At 37.5% G+C, this 21,529-nt stretch overlaps 1 protein-coding gene across 1 annotated transcript; it reads right to left on the bottom strand.

The window, feature by feature from the left end:
- Positions 1-7,151: 7,151 nt before the first annotated feature.
- Positions 7,152-16,733, bottom strand: LOC145776668 (sphingosine 1-phosphate receptor 2-like). The gene is made up of 9 exons (XM_082587898.1): positions 16,580-16,733; positions 14,981-15,152; positions 13,484-13,625; positions 13,007-13,156; positions 12,461-12,614; positions 11,884-12,012; positions 10,976-11,181; positions 9,473-9,629; positions 7,152-7,214 (listed from the first exon to the last, which is right to left on the bottom strand). The coding sequence occupies exons 1-9, from the start codon at positions 16,667-16,669 to the stop codon at positions 7,152-7,154; spliced, it is 1,263 nt and encodes a 420-aa protein (XP_082444024.1). The 5' UTR covers positions 16,670-16,733.
- Positions 16,734-21,529: the final 4,796 nt, after the last annotated feature.

Below are 21,529 nucleotides of genomic sequence, written 5' to 3'. Positions count from 1 at the left end.
ATCAAATTAAGACTTCAATGATTGACAAGCAGCCAAGCACTTAAACATTGGTTTCACAGGCGCGGATCTATGGGAGGGGGCCCAAGGGGCCCGGGCCCCCCCTCGAAATTTGGTGAGAAATTGTTGAATGGTTTGATATGCTTCAAAACAGCTGATATTAGTCCCACAGCGGACTTACAACCCCCTTTGGCACGCGTGTGACGTCACGATATTGAGAATGATGCTTTCAGTCTCATGTCTCTAAAACAAAGTTTGCCTAATTTTAAGCGAAATTGCATTAAAAGAGCGAGTTTTGCCAATACCAAACATCTCAGCCAGGAATTAGCAACAAGAAAACATAGAGACTTAGCTTTATTACCGAAAAAATGCCGAAGAAAACATGATATTATCCTTTTGCTATGCCACCGGACAGCACCATTTCACAGGAATATTGGTGCTGTCCGGATATTTATACCCATATTTTTGTTGAAAATGCTCTCAGAATGCACTAAATTCAAAGTAATTTTTCAAATTTTCTGGGGGAGGTCCCCCAGACCCCCCGCCACTGGTTGTCCACATCTGTTTTTTCTTTTTCTTACTTTTTAATTCATTTTCAAATTTTCTGGCCCCCCCAAAAAAAAACTCCTACATCCGCGCCTGTTTCAACATTGCACCACAATGTATGAGAAAAGACACCAATAAAATTAACAAATGCACACAACATATGTAGCCAATAAAGTTGTCTTTTTGCATCGTTTCAGCAACACTAAACGTTGAAAAGATGTGGAAATAACTACTTTTCTGGGTAGTAGTTGCACAGCCGCTAATTGGAGTATGACAATAACCTTATTAGCATTGATACTTGAGGACATAATGGTAGCGCTGCACTGTAGTGTATACAACTCAAGGGAAATGACAGAAAATCACACAACGCAATAACGATACAGCATAAAAACGATCACCAATATCATTCCGCCTCAGACAGCAAATCAGTCGTTTATACATTGATTCAACGTATGCACAAGTTGAATCAATGTAAAAAAAGACTGATTTGCTGTCTGAGGCCGAGTACGCCTTGTGACCGGCTTCAGTTGCTTTTTGATTTTAGAGAAACCAAAGATTTTTCAACAAGAAATGTTGTCTCTAAAGATAAAACATCGAAAGGTTGCACAAGACAATAATAAAATAAGAGTCGATCTTTGTAAAACATAACAAATCACAGTTTATTTCAGTAAGCAGAACAATAGACACCACTGTTTAATTGGTTTACAAGAAGAGAAAGTTGACACAGATATAACACAAAAATACATAAACACCATACAAGCATTCGTACCGCAATTCAACGTAGCAAAAATGTAAACATGCATTGAACAATTGCAAACTACAAGGTAAATTTTCTAATCACTTCAACCAAAGTTGAAAAGTTCATGAATGTCCTGCCTAAAAAAGTAACAGTTCGCCAAAATGAGTCGAGCTTCCCTGTTTACCGTGATCCAGAGATTAAGATTCAGACCACCAACCCAGCGATACTACAGTTTAACATCTTTAGTCTTTTTCAGTTATGTTTATTTTCTGTTCTTAGCTGGCGAAATCCGTCTTTTTATATTGATATAACGTTTGCAAACGTTGAATCAATTAATAAAGAACGAATTTTGCTGACTAGGTTCAGGTTTTCAATGTTTGTTTTACCTTGGGTATAGAATTGGAGATGACAAGATTAAAATCTCTCCAGAAAGCAAAATCCGCCATTTTTACATTAATTCAACGTCTGCAGGAGCTGAATCAATGTAAAAATGAAAAATTTTGCTACCTGGGTTCGAAGGCCTAATAAGTTCTATGACTAACATATTTCTAGAAGACACTTGACTCCATGCACACCGCGATTTGAAGCTCGATTTACGTCATAAACGACAAACGCAATCCTGGTGAAAGTCTGATTGATCTGACAAATGGTGTGTGTTTTGTAGTAAACCCAACGTTCTTTATATGTAAAAATATATAATAGGTAGTCATCATATCAAGAGCCTACAGTGGACAAGAAAAGAAAGGTAAAATACTTGGAAATTTAATTGATATAAAAATGCGGAGCAAGTACTTTCACTGTTTCCTGGGCATTCGTGCCTTAAAACCACCAAGGAACATGATAGAAAGTAGAGCTTGGCACTAACGAGAGGTGACGCAGTGTGTCGATAATCATGTACCCAGAAGACCTTGGTATTTTTTTTGTTGATAATGTGACGAATTCAAAACCATCTTCACTGCCGTTGCAGCAATGAAAAGAGGCATGAGAAGAATATTTCATTTCTCCAACATGTTCCAAGCAACATAACATCCAAGAATAACATAAATCTAGATATTGATGAATCATAACTTGGTATACAACATGCAAAGCAGTTGTCAGGGTACAGTCAGAAGCAGGGCACACGGTATGTCAACTCACAGCCAGATGCTCCCAAACAATGTGATACCTCTCCAAAATTATACACAATTTTTATAATTTCCGAGATTATTCTATCGTAGTAACCTTTGTTAACCAACGTATAAATAATGGAGTGCAACAACGTAATATGTAGGTTAGGATGCTTAATTTCTTTCACGATGTTTGAAATCAATAACGCTTGGGGTATGATCAGATCAGATTTCGGTCCCATTTTGCCGATCCAAAATGACCAAAAATCGAAAAAATATTTTGGATGGCTGTATGTGGCCAAATCCGATCTGATTAGACCCCAAGCACTTTTGATTTCAAAAATCGTAAAAAAATGAAACACCTTAATGCAGGTACTGGCATTTATATTATAAAAACTAAATATGCATTACCGGTAGCTGATTTCGATAACGAATGTAAAGCACCAGTGAAACAACATATGAAATACACTTGATGTGCAACAAGTACAGTGAACACTTGAAGCAATACTTTTAAAGTAGGTAAAAACAATTAATACATGATTTTTAAAAGTAACTTTACTAGCAAAGCTAAAAGAAGAGCAACAACAAAAGTGTACCGAAACTGGTTTCCCACCTCCAGCTAAAACCTAGTCAGAAAGCAGTTTTCCAAATATCATTAATTAGCAACAGCTGCATGTCAGCCTGCTGTTGACAAGATAAAAGCAAGTTCTGCGCAGTAAGCAACCGGGAGTAATCGACAAATCAATGTCTTTGTTGTTGAGAATTGCATGCAATTCCAGTACTTTATAGTTTTTTACCACAAGGTTGTCAAGCATATTAATCCTTGCCCGTTGTCCAGTCAATAAGTCAACTTTTTTCACATTGATACAACGTCGGCAGAAATGAATGAATGTGAGAAAGGTTAGGTCGATTTGCTGGATGGGTATACCTTTGGTACCCTTGGCCAGTTTATCATCGAAACAGCGTATAACCGGCAAACACGGACACAATTTTTTTTCTCAAAATTGTCGCGTAAAGATACTTTTGAGAAACTTTAGAGTTAGCAGAGCTCTGAAGAGAGCAAGTTACTTGTCATTCAAGCATTTGGCATTTGTCGACTCGTACACTCACAAATCTTAACAAAAGCAACACTGTTGGCTAAGATATTATAGCATGTAAAGCTTGACATGTTGACAGCGGATTTTCATTTGCATGGTCGACTTGATAACAACCGTTGTTGAAAGAACTTTTTTGTAATAATCAAGTTAAAACAACCTTGGGCTATTTTAGTATCTCTAACATCTCATATAAACGCTTGAAACTTTAGATTTGAGATCTCGACCAAACAGTGTTTATGGTCTAAGCTTGACTATAGATAAGATTCTTAAGAAAAAATATTAGGAAACATTAAACTAAAAGAAACGTATTAGTAGAACGCTATGATTTTCAGACTGCTGTTTTTTTAATGGCGAAATCAAACTCTGACCTAAATGACAACTAAATACCTTTTAAGGTCGCTGTCAGTCTCATTTATCCAAATGATAATAAGTTGTTTTCTTTTAAGTCTGAGATCTGAAAGTCATGTCAGTGGCTTACATTAGCCACTACGTTTCAATTACTGCGTTAGAGAGCAGTGTCTTAGTTAATGTTTTGAAACTGAGATCGATAAGTCGAAAATCAAAATCGTCCGCTTTTGAGTAAGAAACTGTTTGCTCCAATAAAAGATCATGAACGAACTTTTGCTCAGCACAGCGCCGCGTATGAATACGTGGAAATGTTCAGGAAGAAAAGTTCGTGATTTTTCATGTCCGGATATGATGGAAATTTGTTACTTAAAAGTGCGCTCGCAAGACACGGATGTGTGACGGCGTCTCTTTGTCAAAGGCATCATAAGGTGGTTGGAAGAGTTTCTACCTCATCATCATCACGACTGGAGTGGCTCGCACAAGAGTGAATGACGCAACGAGGACTGAGTTCTTTCGTTGAGCTGGACGGTTTTTCCAAAAGCGTCAATCTAAGAATGAAAAGTAAATTTGCATTAACACTGAACCAATGGGCAAATGCACAGTTTACCAATGCGGAAATTCAATTAAAAACTGGGTAAAAAAACAACGATATTCACGTGTGAAAATGCCTACCAAGCTATTACTAACGAGCAGAAACAAAACAAAAACACTAAATCAACAGCTAAAATTTCAACCACTTTGATATTGACCGTCAAGACACAAAGTCCATTTTGTGTTGGAAGTCACACCCGTCTTTTTGTTAACATTTCGAATGATTACTGTATTAGTCACCCCAGTATTTGCTTATGGCATCGATTCCGTGTAACTAGGTGTCGTGATCAAGGCTTAGTAATCGTTTCTATCAACCGATCTAAACAAAAGATCTTGTAATTTTTGCCTCCAGCATGAATCTCGAAACAAAAGATGAAACAAGTAGTTCAAGAAACCAAACAAGTTTTCAATATGCTGTGATGGAACAACAACCTAATAGGCCACAAGCAGGGCTGTGAAGTCAGGCGAAAAATATAGCCTATGACTCCTCGATTTATAACTGGGCGACTTCGACTTAGTGTTGCCAGATTTGTATTTTTTTTCATTTAATTTCAACTAAGTTGTGATCGAAATGGAAATGGCGACTTCCACAAAAACTGACAAGAATAAACACTACTATTTTCTGATTCAGTTTTAGAGTGCAATAGGGAAAACAAGACACAACATTTTGAAAAAAATCAATGCATTTTAGTGTTGATCGTTTTGTATCCAGCCGGAGTCGGCCCCTTTTTCAACGACTCTGACTCCAGATATGCCGAAATCCTTCCGACTCAGGCCACAAGCGTTTTTTTACGGATGAAAATTACCTACAACATTGCTTTCTAATTTGAAATAATTTTTATTCAATATATTAGTGGATTAACTATGTATCTTCGTACTACTAAGAAAAATTGCTTTGGAGCATAATGGTGGCCGTTTTCCTTGTTTGTAGAGCATGTGAATCACTGACACACAGCTCTAAGTTTTGAAGTTTGTTACGAGATTGATTTCAATAACGAGCGGACACTTCCCAGTAGGTTGAGTGTAAACTATTTCATGCCCTGAGTGCCGTTGAATGAAGAGTTGTACTTGAAGCAAGTTGCTCAACATGCACACAGAATATAGAACCCAAGAACTTGCCACTCGGTTGTGCAACCACAAATTGATCGATTGAGTTACTCTAATCTATTTATCAAACATACGTATTTTTGGCAATCCTTACTGCTCCAGGACCGGAGCAGAGAGGTGATTGCAGTGGTGTTCGGTTGTGGATGTCAGGAGAAAGTTTCTGCAGCTCAAACATTTTTGCTCGCTTCTTCTTCGATATTTTAACAGGCTTCCTTAGCGATCTCTATAAAACAAAATAGCAATTTCTTAGCCTTAGATTATTATGAGTTAACTGTCGTTTGCTTCTAGGTCAGTGGTTCCCAACCTTTTTGTCTTGGTGACCCCCTTTAAAATTTTTTGTAGATACCGCGATCTCCACTTATATTCTTTCCTAAATGCAAGTATACTATTAACAAATAATACAACAAAAGGCAGCACTAAAAATGTTTTTCTTGCATTTATTGACAAATCAATGCGATGGTTGACCTCGTAGGTCTGCAGCTAACCGTGAAGATCGAGGTTGCGTGCTAGACAGAGCCAGTTTCATGTCGTCTTCCACATCCATTCTATCCTTCATTTTGATATGCAGAAGAGCTGAAAAACTGCTCTCACTTAGATATGTCATAGCGAAGGGCAGTAATACTTGAAAAGCTTAGAAATCTGTGGGTATAAATCATACATTTCACACCAAAATTGAGAGAGTAACTTTGTATTGCTGGTTCGCAATTGCTAATTGCTCACTTAAATTAAACAACCCGCATTCCAGTCCCAGTTGAAAATATTTATCATTATGATTTCAAAAACACAAAGCTATTGCACTGATGTAATGTTCAAGTTCTCTTTTCCTCGTACACTACAAATAAATACTTAAACAGACCACAAACTACTAGCACTAAGGCTAATTTCGTTGCTAGGATCTCATTGCGGTGTGTTTACAGGGTCTGCTACTATTCGGTGAGTCCGATTCGGTGAGTTCCTAACCTCTAACCCTAACCCCTAACCCTAAAACGGCAATGATAATTAGGCTACGGTACCCGATAATTTAAAACGAAAATTGAAAAAATCCCCCGTTAAGGGATCGGACTCACCGAATCGGACTCACCGAAACGGGCCATTCCGGTGTTTACATCACCCGCAACCGCTTCATTTCGGTTTCATTTCTGTTGAAACTACCGACATGAAATCCAGACCGACACGAATCTCATTTCGGTCATCGCATGCAAACAGACTACGAGTCTGCCAGACTAACCGAAACGGAAATTTTACATTTCGGGCGCAATGAAACGTCATGTAAACGAAGCCTGGCACATACTACTAGCAGACCGGTACCTCGTCCTACTTACATTCACTTTTGTTTTTGCATGAGAAACAGCTTCGCGACCCCCTATAAAATGCTCTGCGACCCCCTTGGGGGTCACGACCCCCAGGTTGGGAACCACTGTTCTAGGTATTGATATTTTGTCAACTGTCAGTTTCAAAGCTGTCTTTAAATATGATGTCATAAATAATTAACCTATACACTCCTTGAACATAATACAGCGTATACCAAAAGTCGTAACAGGATGGAAATACTTAACTGATGATATCAATAAATTTTTTTCACGCCAAAAACCCCTCTACAACGGTGTCAAGATACCTTAGTTAAACTCTGCTGCCTGCACAGACACCCTTTTGTAAAAACACAGTGTCATTCTTGCGAGACACCTAGGACACACAATGATATTATGGACATTTTTGACATCTGTTTCACGCACAGATTACCTCACCTAGCGCACAAAAATCATTTTAACTTTTGCTTGGTGCAAAATTTTCAATCATTGAATTTTACAAAGTGGGATGCGGGTTGGGTGTTTGACATAAAATGCTTCGAATATCCTGACATTCTGTGGCACTCCTTTTAATAATAAATATATCTTAGCAATAAACATCAATGTAAATCTAATTATCGAGACTGGAAAATATAAAATGAAATATCACTTCATTATAAAGGGAGAAAAGCCTGGTAATGCAATATTAATGCTTGTTATTTTGTCCATCGTGGACGATAACGCTATAAATTATGGCATGGATTTTTCACCACTTCTAGTTCAGGCTTTTCAACAAATGAAATCAATATTGTGCAACAAGTCTACATCCTTAACTGGATGCAGGCTTAGAAACTTTGGAAAGCTAACATAAAAATGACTAAAAGAATGGTTTTGAAATGCAGGCATTCCAAAAAAACGCGGAGAATTCCCTCCACTGCCAGAAACACCAATCAAAATGTTTTGCAACAAATTAATCAAACAAAGAACCCAATGAAAAATAACTTCAATTTCTCAGACAAGTGCTTCGAGAAGGAATATTTGAACATCTCTTTCTCACAGTCAAAATTGGAAGGAAGCGTGCCCCAGGCAGACAAAGAATGACGCACTTAAAGCAACAAAGTAACAAACACAACATCAGCACAAATCTTATACAAAGAGCAAAAGACCGAGAAAGTTAAAAACTTTTCGGAAAAGAGGCAGTCAATCCTTGAAATCAAGTATGACAATGAAAGAAGTTTACAGAACAAATCGCTCATAGACATTAGACATGAAACCAAGTTTGAAGTGTAGCTTGGACTTTTCACAAAAATTAAAACGATAGTGACCAAGTAGTTGTCCTTATTTAAAAACAAGATTAAGGAATATGCTTCATGTCAAGTGAGTGATACTTGAATCATTAGTTCTGGCAACCCTTGCTGTTAATTACAACTAGTTGCATTGTTCGCTCACAAATCCGAGTTAGTTGTTTAGTGCTGGAGAAGTTATGAAGTTGTTCTTGGGAGCATTTCCAGTAGTCTATGCAGTATGCAACTTATTCAAAGAAGTTCTCAAAACCTCTGTCACCAAGGCATTGCTTTCAATACCCAGGCCATTTAAAACGTTATGGTAGAATAGATGGTATGCCAAGAAAGAAGAGTCTAACATTTCGATGCTTAAATGCAACGAAAAAGTTTGTTAAGCTGCCATAAAAGGTTGTACAATATACAGATTACAGAAGTGGGAGTGATCATCCGTACAGTAAAGCACGTACTCCAATGCGACATAACAGTCGTTGCCGCACTTAGACTCACACTACAAAATTAGAGAATGAGAGGTTGAACGAAATGACTGGAAGGACAGAAAACCAATCTTCATGTCTACCTTCAAGTATGGATGCCAAATCAACGTTATTTCGAATGTCGGACAAACGTTTTCACAGCCTGGCCACGCTACTGGATGACGACTTAAACATGCGACTCGGACAACAAATCAACCGTTTTTTACATTGATTTGCTGTCTTCAGATTTTTTGATACAAGGTCTACTGCAACAAAAATGTGCGTCGGCTTGATCTACAAAAGACAATTTTATTCCAGCATACCACCCAGCGTTAAACATTTTATTCTCTCATTGAAGCAAAAGTATTGGCAACAAAAATACTTAAACTTAATGCAATCAATAACCTGACATTGAACGGATGGAGTCATAGAATCTTTTAAGGAATAAATTTTCTAAATTAAATTTTGAAATTATCGACAATGTGCTGGAAATGCATGGCTTCTGCAAATGCACAGATCAGATTTAAAAGGGAAAAAATGGAAAAGTGCCTTGAATGTCTAAACCTTTTTGATTTCTAGCGAATGCTGCACTTTCGTGTGATTGGTGTATGCTCAAAATTTTATTTTGCTTATCGAAAAAGGTTGACACAGTTTTAAATAATTGAAAATAGCATAGATCAAGGTAAACACTTTCTCATTTACTGCACAAAACAGGATTTCTGGGCATTGGAGACATATGGCTGCCTAAAAATTTGTCATCTTGTTCACAAGAGACATTGCACCTTTGGTTGTCATTGCCACAGAGAAAGCAAACAAAATTACGTACATTTTCAAAGTTACTACTGATGTCCTTTAAAATAACACAGCACAAAGCCAAGGTAATTGAAGTGGCCACTAACCTGTGAAAGTGGTGTTGAATTTTGACTGATATCAGAAAAGTTCGACGAAAGAGGCCTCCCACATGACAGATATATAGCTGGTTTTCGTGTGAAAGGGCTATGTAAGGGATTCGGGGCATAACTGTGCTGACCTTGTTCAGAGTTGAAATGGCCATGCCTGAAAGTGAAATAAAGTCACTATGGCTATACTCGTGGACTATGCAAGGAAGACAAAAGAATAGCCTACATAATATATTACCATAAAAACACCACTGTACTTTACACGGCCCATGTTTTTAACACCACTGGCAATTTTCACATTTTAAATACCAGATCTTGGTGGACTTGTTTGACTTTCATCACCCAATGTAGGGTGGCAAAGGAGAGTAGGGTGGCAAGTTCCTTTCTCTCGGCCGCCTTTCCTGCAGCAATTATGCCCACCCAATTTATTACACCCTAGGTCAGGGGTCGGAAAACTGCGGCCCGCGGGCCAAATGCGGCCCGCGGACAAACTTCTTGCGGCCCTCGAACGATCTTACTTTTAGTGCATAAACCAAAGTTTCATCATTATCTACGCATGAATTTATTTTATATCATAACAAAAAGCCCTTTAATATGTGTCTCGACATTACTCGGTAACTCCCATGTATGCTACAAAATCTCTCAAAATTATGGTTTTCAATGGATGTCAATACTGTGCCACATGAGATGCAAATGGAAATAATTGAACTTCAATCATCCAACATATTGAAGGCCAAATACGATTCAGTTCCAATTGCCAACTTTTATAAAGAATACCGTATGTCCAGAAATCCACCTATCCTCATCTGTATGACAATGCAAAATGTGTAATGTGCATGTTTGGAAGCACATATTGCTGTGAGCAGCTTTTTTTAAAAATGAATTACGCAAAGAATAAACTTCGCACTCGCCGTCAGATCGTGATTTGAATGACGTATTGCAAATATCATCAACAAAGTTGCCAGTGGATTTAAACACCTTGGCCATGACACAGAAACAACATCATCCTTCACATTGATAAACGATAAGTAAATAAAAACAATGCATTGCGTTTTAATACGTGTGTGATAAATGAAACGGCAACAAACACGTCTCATTGTGCAATAGACACAGGAATAGGAGTTGCAAGTGCGCCATGATTTTAAGGATAATGTGGCGATTGTTTATAGGTTGAAATTTATGCGGCCCGCACGTTACCGAAAGTTTGTAGATTTGGCCCAGTAGTACAGAAAGTTTGCCGACCCCTGCCCTAGGTAGAGGTGAGCGGTGTTTTCAACAACCAGCAGAAGCTGGGAGTCAAACCAGGTTTGCATAATTGGAAAGCCAACGCCTTATGCGTTGCGCCATCCCACGGCACATCTTAATCCATAATATGATAAAGTTTAATGCGTGATTGAAAGAAAACATTCCACCAGTGGTATATTGTAATTGAAGAATTTTTTTTTAAATATTCTGAACAAAGTTGAATGTTGGAAGTGAAGTGTTGAAAGTTAAGAAACTTACGATTTATCGCCATTTCTTGATATTCTTGAATTCTGATTCAAAATGGATTTGTAACAGCATCTGAATCTGTGTTCGAGTGAAACTCTTATTGCGGGGATTCGCCAAATGTACAGGATTGGATTTAAAAGAGAATTAGACGTAGCCACAAGAAACAGATACACCGCATAATCCACCAATTTCGAATTGTGATGCGACATGGAATAATCCTGAAAAGATAAAGCACAAATCCAACGAAAATCGAACCTAAAAATAATTCACTTCCATAAATGCAATTTTATAGCCAGGTCATTTTATACCGCCCAGACAGAAAAATTCGTCATTTTTACTTTGATTTAACGTCAAACAATGTAAAAATGGCAGATTTTGCAGTCTGGGCAGCCTCTCTGCAAACCATCAAACCACGGATCAATACGAATTAGAAGCTGTGGATAGAACACGCGCAAATTGAATGCAGATTTAAGTGAACACCACCGTTGCCATTTCTGGCCGTAATGTGTTTATATTGATATATTTATCATTTCATCCGGCTCGGTCTGAGAGGCCAACCCACACTTGCTTTCTGCGAAGATTTTGAGGTTTGCGGAACAGTTCAAAGAAAAATTATCACCTTAAACTTGATCGGTAAAAAGTTTTCTAATATCAATATCAAAAAATCAGCGCCCGCTGAAAATGGTAATATAAAGCTGTCAGGTCGAATATTTCTTTGACGTTTCCCGCTTTCGCCAAGACCGCCTGATCTTCACGGTTATAAACGTCCTGATATAGCCGTACATGACAAAGGATTGAAACTGGCAATGCAATGGCGGTGAAAACAATTTGTTCTTATAAATACAGAAAAAAAAACACAAACCGGCATCAAGACAACAAGTTGGGCTCATCGATCAAAAACAACAAATGAAATCACTTACAATAGCCATGACCACGCCAGCCGGAGTGAGAGTTATGATGAAAGCCAACATGATCGCGATCAACGTGCGTATCAACCGAGCATCGCGATGACGTATTCTTTGACGCAACGCCTGAGTGCTTTTCCGTGCCTGAAAGACGCCGATAAATTTCTGTCGCACTCGCATCTGATTGGTTGTAACATGTCGGAAGTAGGTGAGATGGTACGATAGAGATGATAGTGCAGCTTACTAACTTTCAGAAGTGGGTTGGATTTATTTTTGGAACGCAGATCCGTAAAAATGTTGCATTTACAGACACGAAATTCAAAACCGGTACAGGCAGTTTATTTGTCGAAAATATACAACAATCAAAAAACCTAAATAAACTGCGCCATTGATCCTGGCCAAACAAACTCAAATCTACAAAAAAAAACAATGTCTTTATCTGTGGTCACTACACGTATATGCAATGATCATTACCACTATTTACCAGCTACGCAACCATCTAAGAAAATTTTACTTTGCGTTGTCTGCCTTAGCAATCAACTGAAGAATACCTATTCAAACAGAATGACTGCATACTCATTTTCTGGCTTACCCTGATGAATATGAGGCTGTAGATAACCACAGGCCAAGGCATTATGCCAAATAGATACAACAAGCATAACAATATAAAAGACTTCTTGAAAGGAGGGATGACTTGCGAGCATTGGTTGGGTGGCGTACATTCCATGTAGCTGGAATCATGGCACCTACAATGTAATCTACATTCAGCTTTGATATTTTTTTGATTTTAGAAGAATCATTCTATCAAGTGAAGAAAAATTCCAATTCTCCCAGCAAACAAAAGTTGTAAAAAGGGCAACTTGTGTTTACTGGATTACGCAGCGAAGGAATATAATGTGTTTCTTTTTGTGTTATTTTTGTCTTTTACACTAGTGCTGCTGTGCGTTTCTTTGAAACTAGCATTGTTTTTTACTTGATTCGGGTTAGACAATTTCTGTAAACATCATTATAATTTCTCTTTCATTTTATAAATTTGAGAAAAAACGCTAGAAAAATCATACACTCATAATATGCAATGCCAATACTTATAAAGCAAAAGCAAGATAAGTTGAAAGGTACACATGCTGTGACACTTCACCTGCAGCTATCTTTGCAGGACCAATTAAATGCAATTGGGATGACAAGAAACATCAATGTTGGAATAACCCAAGCAAGGAATATTGCTGCACTCACTGTTCTTTGATTGAAGTATATACTGTGCAACCTACGATGCACGACTTGCATGTACCTAAACCATAAAAACCGTAAAAAGCAGAAACATTCATTCATTAAAGCTGTTTGTATGTTCTAAACTAAAGTAGTTCAAACTGCAGCTTACATACGAACCCAACAATCCACAAAACCACCCAATATCATCATGACGATGATAACATTAAACCAGCGCTGTGGGGTCGGAAGAATTTTGGCGTGTCCGAAGTCGTTACAAACAAGGCCGACTCCGGAAGTAGGCTACTTGAGCGTGACAAAACTGTTAAAATCAAAATAGAGCAACCTAACAAACCAAAAAGAATCATTCAGCCTGACATTCAACAGTAAACTACGTTACTGAACAGACCTGTCAATAGCAAGCAAAAGGATTCCAAGCACCGAAGAACAAGCACTGGTCACCCAAACTGCTTGCAATGTCAACAGACTTGTTTTTGTGTTGCTCACATCAAACACCGCAGCTAAGCAATAATTCCACAAGAGCATTAAACCTAAAAATAAATTTTGCTTTTTAATTCTGAACCATCACCTGAGAAATTAACAAAAAGTGAAGTGACATATAAAAAAATGTTTTCTTTTTGTATCCAGCTTTAAGCCTGGTAGTTGGAGATATAGTTTAAGTGGATGTGAAAGCAAATAAGCCAATCTTCCGTCTCCACCTGAAAGCATGCGGGAGAGGTGTCAAACCAGGGCTCTCACCATTCAGCTATGCAGCCGACATAAAATATTAATGCAAAGATACCGTATTTACTCAATTGTAAACCTTTTTCCGATTGTATGCTGTCCCCATTTGTAAGACTGTGCAATTGTGCATACAGTGGCGTACGCAGGGGGACCATTGTGCCATGCTTCCCTTTTTCAAAAATGCTGATTTTTAGCGCTGTCGTGATTGTTTTTAATGCAAACATGTTATTGTTCAAGAGTGGTCTAGGGTAGTAGAGCCGTATTAACTGCCCCTCGTACGCCTGAGGAGGGGCACGGCTGTTTAGGGGCTCACTCATTTTAGTTTGTTTCATTTTTTTTGTATGTCCTAATCCTTTGTCTTGATTGGGTTTACGAGAATGAGGGTGGAGAAACTAAAAGGATTTCTTTTCCTTTCTTTGAATTTGGTTTCTAAAATTTGGTAAATTGGCTAACTTAGGATGCAACCTTATTAACCCACAAAACGAAACTGCAGCTGGCTTTAGGCTAGTCTGATTTGTAATCTTCGTATGGTCGCAACTTCACACATTCTTAAACCAATTTTATAATTTTGGTATCAAAAAGACGGTGCAATTAAATTTTCTTTACAATCTGGTCAAACTTGACGTGTATCCAGGCCCTAAGCTTGTTTGAACTACTGTTTAAAATGTGGGCCTGGAGAGCAAAGAATTTGCTGCCTACTTTCAAAAGTGCGGGAAACTTTTTTAAGAGTGAGTAGCAAGCGCAGACAGAGCGAAAAAGGTCGCTTCGCACGTCACAAAATTGGATCATTGCGCTGTCAATTTACATTAGGCTAATATTTTAACAATCTAACTGTGATACATCCGCTTCTACAAATAATTGTTAGTTTTCTCACTCGTTGTCGACCCCTTTGATTTTTTCTAGTTGCGCCGCTGATTATACAGTATTTTCAATTTCACAACAAAGGTGATAGCCATCTCTCGTCTTCGAGGATGATGGTCTTCGCAATAATGCAAAGACGCCTGTGCGTGAGTTGATTAGCGTGGACTTGATGGCGCACACTCAACAAGCACACATAAACTTGACAAAGCCATCAGCTTTATCCAATGGCAAGGCAAGCCAAGACGACAAAGGTAAAAGAACAGTCGCAGCAACTAAATGCATACATTAAATATTGACTCACCAACTAACATATCAGTACAACTCAGGTGAATTATGAACCAATACATGGGTCGAAATAATTTCGAGCCACCTCCAACTATTGCTATAATAACCAGACAATTTCCAACAATAATTCCCAATGAAATAATGCCTGCAGTGATGATCAATGGTGTAATGTTTAAAGGAGGGCACATCTGCAAAAAATGGTAGAATTTCAATTATTGATCAATGCCACTAAAATAAATTTCTAATGCGTCATAACATTTTTGTTTGAATAACAATAAGCTATAGCCTATAGGTGTATTACTTCTAAGAAAAAATATCTTGAACACTGAAGAAACGTTCAGCACCAGGTTGTTATATGTATACAACACAGTTAAAAAGGGGTCTGTTACTATTCGGTGAGTCCGATTCGGTGAGAGCCTTTTTCGATGAGAGCCCTATTCGGTGATTTTTTTGAATTTTTTTTTGAAAATTATCGGGTACCGTAGCCTAATTAAAACCCCTAACCCCAAACCCCCTAACCTCAAACCCAAAAACCAAACCCCCAAAAACCCAAACCCCAAAAACCCCCAAACCCCAAAAAAACCCTAAAACCCCACCGAATCGGACTCACCAAACCCCCAAGCCCCATCCCCTAACCCCTATAACGGCAATGATAATTAGGCTACGGCGCGCAATAATTTAAAAAAAAAACTCACTGAATAGGGCTCTCACCAAAAAAGGCTCTCACCGAATAGGGAACTCACCGAATCGGACTCACCGAATCGGACTCACTGAATCGGGCCATTCCGGTTAAAAAGATAGTAAAAATAAGCCATGAGACTGATGCTGATTGCTGACACTCATTAGTCCCAGCCATACAACTTCTGAAAATTGATACAAGGTTCTAAACTTTATTACACTTGTTTAACAGTATACAAAGCTTACAAGAAAAAATAGCTGTTGTTAGAAAAATGCTATTTGTTTTATAATGTATTAACTTTCAACCAAATTTTTAGGTATTTTGTATAATTTCTCAGATGACAAATCAGTCCTTTTCAATGTTTTGTAGCACAGTATTGAGAAGAACTTTCAATTACAAACTTTTGAATTCTTTCCAGGCAGTACTTCACCTTTTCCTATATTGATTCACAACAACCTTACACAGCTGTTGTCACCATGGCAAAATTCACAAATTACTGAACATGCTTTTTCGACCAACAGTTAAAATAGTTGATTGCTGACAAACGTTTTCTGAAATCAACATTGTGCTTGAATATTGCTTGGGCAGTTTTTTGCTGATGTAATTGTTATATCTATTTAGTTACTGGTACTTTTGTATTTACCAATTGCCAAAGCCAAAAATTGCATACTGCAATTAAGGTTGGATGCACCAAAAGTGGATTTTTAAGCAACCACTTAAGCTAACCGTGTGGTTAATTAATCAAGGATCAGTTTACGCAAAGTTCATCTGTGGATCAATTTTCGGCAATTCTAATCAGCTGATTATGATTGGTGCATGAAGAAAAAACACTGTAGCCCACTATGTAATAAGCTGCTTGATCAGCCGATAAACTTAAGTAGTAAATGAGCTACTGATAGTGCATCGATTTGCCATTCAACCCAAAATGTTACTCACATCAGAGTCATAACCATGAGACTCATTATTCACTGATTGATTTAATTGGAAGAATGATGCAGTCGACAGCTCCATATTTGGAAATTCCATTTTTAGACTAAAGCAAGTTTTTCTTCATTACAGGTGCCACCAGATTAAAAACCTTGGAAAAGTGACTAATTACACAAATATTTTTAACCCAAGTTACATCACTCATATCACATGTATAAGCATCTTTATAAGTGAAAATTCATCATAATCCATGTTTTCTAGAACAAAATTGACTTCACATCAATTGGTTACCTAAGTATAGATGAGAAAAAACTGTGTTTGGTCTTGCACCAAAACATAATATGTTAATGTATATACTTTGCTTAGAAACTTTTAAAATCAAAATGAAACAAAAAACTAAACAATTTTCTATTGAAAAGAAAATTCGCTGGTGCTTCTTTTAATTACGGTTGTACTGTCACTGTCAATAGTAATAAAATTATCAAAAAACAAGTCATAACACCATGTGCATTTTTCTTTCAGTGCTTTATGAAATGTGAGATTAGAATTTGGAATTGTATGTTAGCCCATACAAAACTTGTTTCTAAATCTCCTAGCCAGCACCAGTTTCCTTGAAAACTTTAAAACTTGTACATATATAAATGAATTTCTAAACAAACACAACATTGGAGATAATCTGGTTAATATTATTTTGCCATAAAAATTATTTCAAGCATGCCTATAGCCAGAATTTTCAAGCTGCTAAATTTGGCCTACAAATAAATGTGTCCAAAACCAAATGTATGACAACCGACAAAACTAACAACACACTCAATCTCACTCTCGACAGAAAACAAATAGAACAAGTCCCAGAATTCATATACCTTGGCCACCGACTATCCGCGACCAACGATGGAATGACTGCAGTGCAACACCGAATTGGTGAGTCCACGTCTTTTAGGAGCAGACAGTTAGGCGCCGGTCAAATAGGCGCACACACTGTGGCGTCTGGATATTTAGGTGCGAAGCAGTGTGGCGCCCATTTATTCAGGTGCCATTCGTAGTAAAGTCTGCAGATTGTGTCAGCTTGGCAGGTAGGGCAATGCATTTCACACAAAATGTTATATTGAACAGAAAAATATGTTGTTTTGTTAATGCACGTGTGGAGATGAGGTGCGAGACAACGCTCTACTACCCTTGATATTAGCACATCTCCACAGGACATTTGCTATGCATCCTGAACACAGGTTGCAGCCAGATGGAACCTTACTTAATCTGTTATCTTTCACAATTACTTCTACGCGGGATGGATGGATTGGTCGTGTGGTGAGTACGTATGATACAACGATCTACTACATGGATACATTTCTATAGGGCATATGATTTATGAACCTGGCTACAAGTTGCAAGCATACTGGTGCGACTTTGCTCGTTATTAAACCTAGTCGGGGTTTTGACGGAAAACTAAGTTACTCTTCACTCAAGCCTACCACCTGCTTGAATATAGGCTATGGTATATTTTTTACTGATGTTTTATTGTTTAGTGTAGTTATTATTTGACTCACTAAAAGTGAACTCAGTCATGTTCGAAAACTTGAATAATTTGTTGATAAAGCTTTCGCCGAGCAAACGTGGACTAGCAAAAAATAAATGCCAAACACGCGCATTAAAATACAATATATTTTTCTGTTCAATATAACAATTTGTGTGAAAAGCATTGCCGGTTTAAGCAGCTTCACTCACGGAAGCCATGACATATTTTTCTGTTCAGTACAACATTTTGTGTGAAAAGCATTGCCCTACCTGCCAAGCTGATACAATCTGCAGACTTTACAAGGAATAGCACCTAAATGAACGGGCGCCACAATGCTCTGCACCTAAATATCCAGACGCCATGTGCGCGCCTATTTGACCGGCGCCTAACTGTCTGCGCCTAAAAGACATGCTCCGGAATTGGTTTAGGCTGGGCAGCATTTGAAAAGAACAAAAATATTCTAACATCCAATAGACTCCCAAATCAACTGAAATCAAAAATCTTCAACACCTACGTTTACCAGTCGTGCTGTACAGTCTAGAATGCGTGAATTGGACATCATCAACAATGAAAAAACTCACTACCTTCCAAAATTACATCATGAGAAGCATGACCAACAAAAGGCTACTTGACCACATGAAAACAAAAGATTTTTTAACTATGACAAAACTACATCCAATTGCAGCAATAATAAAATCAAAAATTTCAAACTGTTCGGCCACACTAAAAGATCACAATTTGGAATCAGCAAAGTTTGCACAGAAGGCAAAGTAGAAAGAAAAAGAAAACGTGGCAGACAACCAAAACGATGGCAAGACAACATCCAATCATGGACCGGACTCAACTTGGCGACACTGGGCGAGTTGGCTCAAAATCGCCACTCTTGGAAGCAAATAACCCATGTTGATGCGCAATCTGCTGCAGGCGGAGATGACGACTGATGATGATAGCCAGAAACTTGGCTACAAACTCAGTTAATTAAAAAAAAATAATTCATTTTAGGATACAAACATAAGCCTATTAAAGTGGTTGTTGAATTGAGAAAATCTTTATACTCAAACTCAGAAAGCCTTTTTAGAAGGTTAATAATGGCAGTTTGTTTAAACCAACTTGTCCTTTTTAGGAGCCTAAGCTAACACTGTTAAGGCTCTCTACAATTGGGAAGTTTAGCATATGCGGTTTTGTTTTAATTATTCATTTTTTTTGTCAGATTCTAATATTCTATTATATACCGGTCGCAAAAGGGGATGAGAGCTTCATCAACACCATCAGGACATCATCACCCACCAGGACAAGAAACAATAACTTAAACTGGATACCAAACCTCAATCGTCTTAGGCTACTGTGTGATGTGCAGTCTAACCATAGAAAGAGCTCAACACCTGCTCTCCTGGGCCACATTGAAACGGGCTTTTGCCTGAGAATGGGTTTCTTTTATGATCGGTTTTCTTTCTCCATCCTATTATTATTATTATGACTGCTTATCCACATCAATATTGGAACTGGCAAATTCAATCCACAACACTTTTCATTAGGCTGTCATTCATTACTGCATGTGTGCTTCTCTCTGTTTTTGTTTTATTTTTTGCTATTTTTTTTTTTGGGGTTTTGTGGCCGTGCTAACTACTGATATTTTTCATTCAGGCACGTTTTAAACCTTTCAAGGTTTTGCCACCTTTACCCGTTTGTTAACGTGCTGGTAGGTTTATATCGATTTTGTAGTTATCTTTTTCGTCCCGGACGCGTTAATGACGAAAAATAAAATGATTGATTGATTGGTATATTTGTATATAAACATTTTATTACCACAATGAATTTTAAATAAAGAATCATTGTGCAGTGTGCAATGCCCTTGAAAACTTGATACAATACCAAGCACCAAGGCATCGTAATGCACTGTTTGAGAACCTCTGACGTGGATTGTTCAACAGAAACCACAAAACTATCAGTCTTCAATGTTGCTACTGATGGAAGCAGTAGTAGTGCATCGTGTTTTGCGCAACATGTTTTGTTTTTTGTATAACAAAAAAACAATTGTTTTTTTTGCACATGCAATCTGACTAAAATTTAACTGCTGAAACAAAATTAATATATACCTATACTTAAGTTATTTGGCAGGTTATAGTCTATAGGAGTATTTGCGACCAACTTTTTAAGGACTTCTGAAAATCGTATTTGTTAACTTAAACAGTTATATATATACTCCTTCTTTTTATTAGAAAGATATTTTCACAATCTTAAGTGTGTAATCATTGAGTAAATGAGTACCGGTAGTATTGTTATACGGTATGTGTTAAATTTACAATAACGCATTTTGTAATTGATGTTTTAATTTTAAAATGCGTCTAAATACCACTGTCATTCTGGCACAATAAGTCTGCACGATCCACCTAATAAAATAATTCATTAAAAACTCGCAGTGTATAATGCGATGACAGCAACAACACACAAACCTTGACAAAAGCACTTCTTGATGACATATTTATTTTTATGCTGCTTGAACGTCAGGATGCCATTTTTTATTTATTTTTAGAAAAACTCTGTTTTTATAAACGTAATTTGAAAACCAAATAAGAAGTCACATGGTTAGCGTAAAAAGATAAAACTTACACAAGTTGTGATAACATTATTGATAAACAAATTTTTTAATTTTTTCTGTCATATTACTTTTAATTGCAAAATAATTAATTTGTGAAGTAGCCTACTTACAGTAGGCTACGGTAGACATATAATTACGTCGATGGTCACAAATAAGCACATGGACCTTCATTTAACAGTTTCTTTTTATCGTAAATAAAACAGAAGCCTAGTATATTGAAAATATACAGTAAGCCTTCTAGTTTGCGATTCGTCTTGTCCCTCAGTGATAAGGGCGCTGCTGCTGTTGCAGAGTGCGTGCATGTAGGCTACGTATGAAACAATTGTAATGCAATAAAAAAAGAAAAGAAAAACTTTTTTCCTATCTTTTGTTCCAACTATTTATGGTTATAAGCAATTCAAGGTAAGTAACTGTCCCTAATCCCATGAATACGGAGGGTCCACTTCACCAGTTAATCTTGTAAAAATGCAAGTGAATGCACCTGGCTGACCAGATAGAGTTTCAAATTCATCATAGATAGCCTATGTGCTTACAACTGACAGTCTGACTTTGAGTCAAAAAGGCACATTTCGCCACCACCAACATCTAACTAGAGAGTTGTTTGGTGCAACAGAATTCATGGGAATACACATACCAAATTTTCATTTTAGTGTTTGGTATTTACAACTTACAAGTTTGTTTAGGCGACTATTAAGCAGTGTTGCCACGCAAAAAATCGCTTAATCTCCACAAGAACAAGTGATTGATTGGATTTGAATTTTTATCCTCGAATTGACAAAGCCTTTGATGGGTTATTCCTGCCCAGACAGCAGAATGAGCAGATCAGTTGGTTTTTACTTTCCTGTCT

This window comes from Aplidium turbinatum, chromosome 9 (assembly GCF_918807975.1).
Source record: "Aplidium turbinatum chromosome 9, kaAplTurb1.1, whole genome shotgun sequence".
NCBI lineage: Eukaryota > Metazoa > Chordata > Ascidiacea > Aplousobranchia > Polyclinidae > Aplidium > Aplidium turbinatum.
This window is presented reverse-complemented; position numbering and strand designations above follow the sequence as displayed.

Excerpts from the sequence above, each read along its gene's own strand:
- LOC145776668 (XM_082587898.1), bottom strand. The coding sequence starts at position 16,669 with ATGGAATTTCCAAATATGGAGCTGTCGACTGCATCATTCTTCCAATTA. Across the intron at positions 13,626-14,980 it reads TTGTACTGATATGTTAGTTG|GTTTAATGCTCTTGTGGAAT; the intron begins GTGAGTCAATAT and ends ATTTATTTTTAG. Across the intron at positions 12,013-12,460 it reads ACAGCCTCATATTCATCAGG|GCACGGAAAAGCACTCAGGC; the intron begins GTAAGCCAGAAA and ends GGCGTCTTTCAG.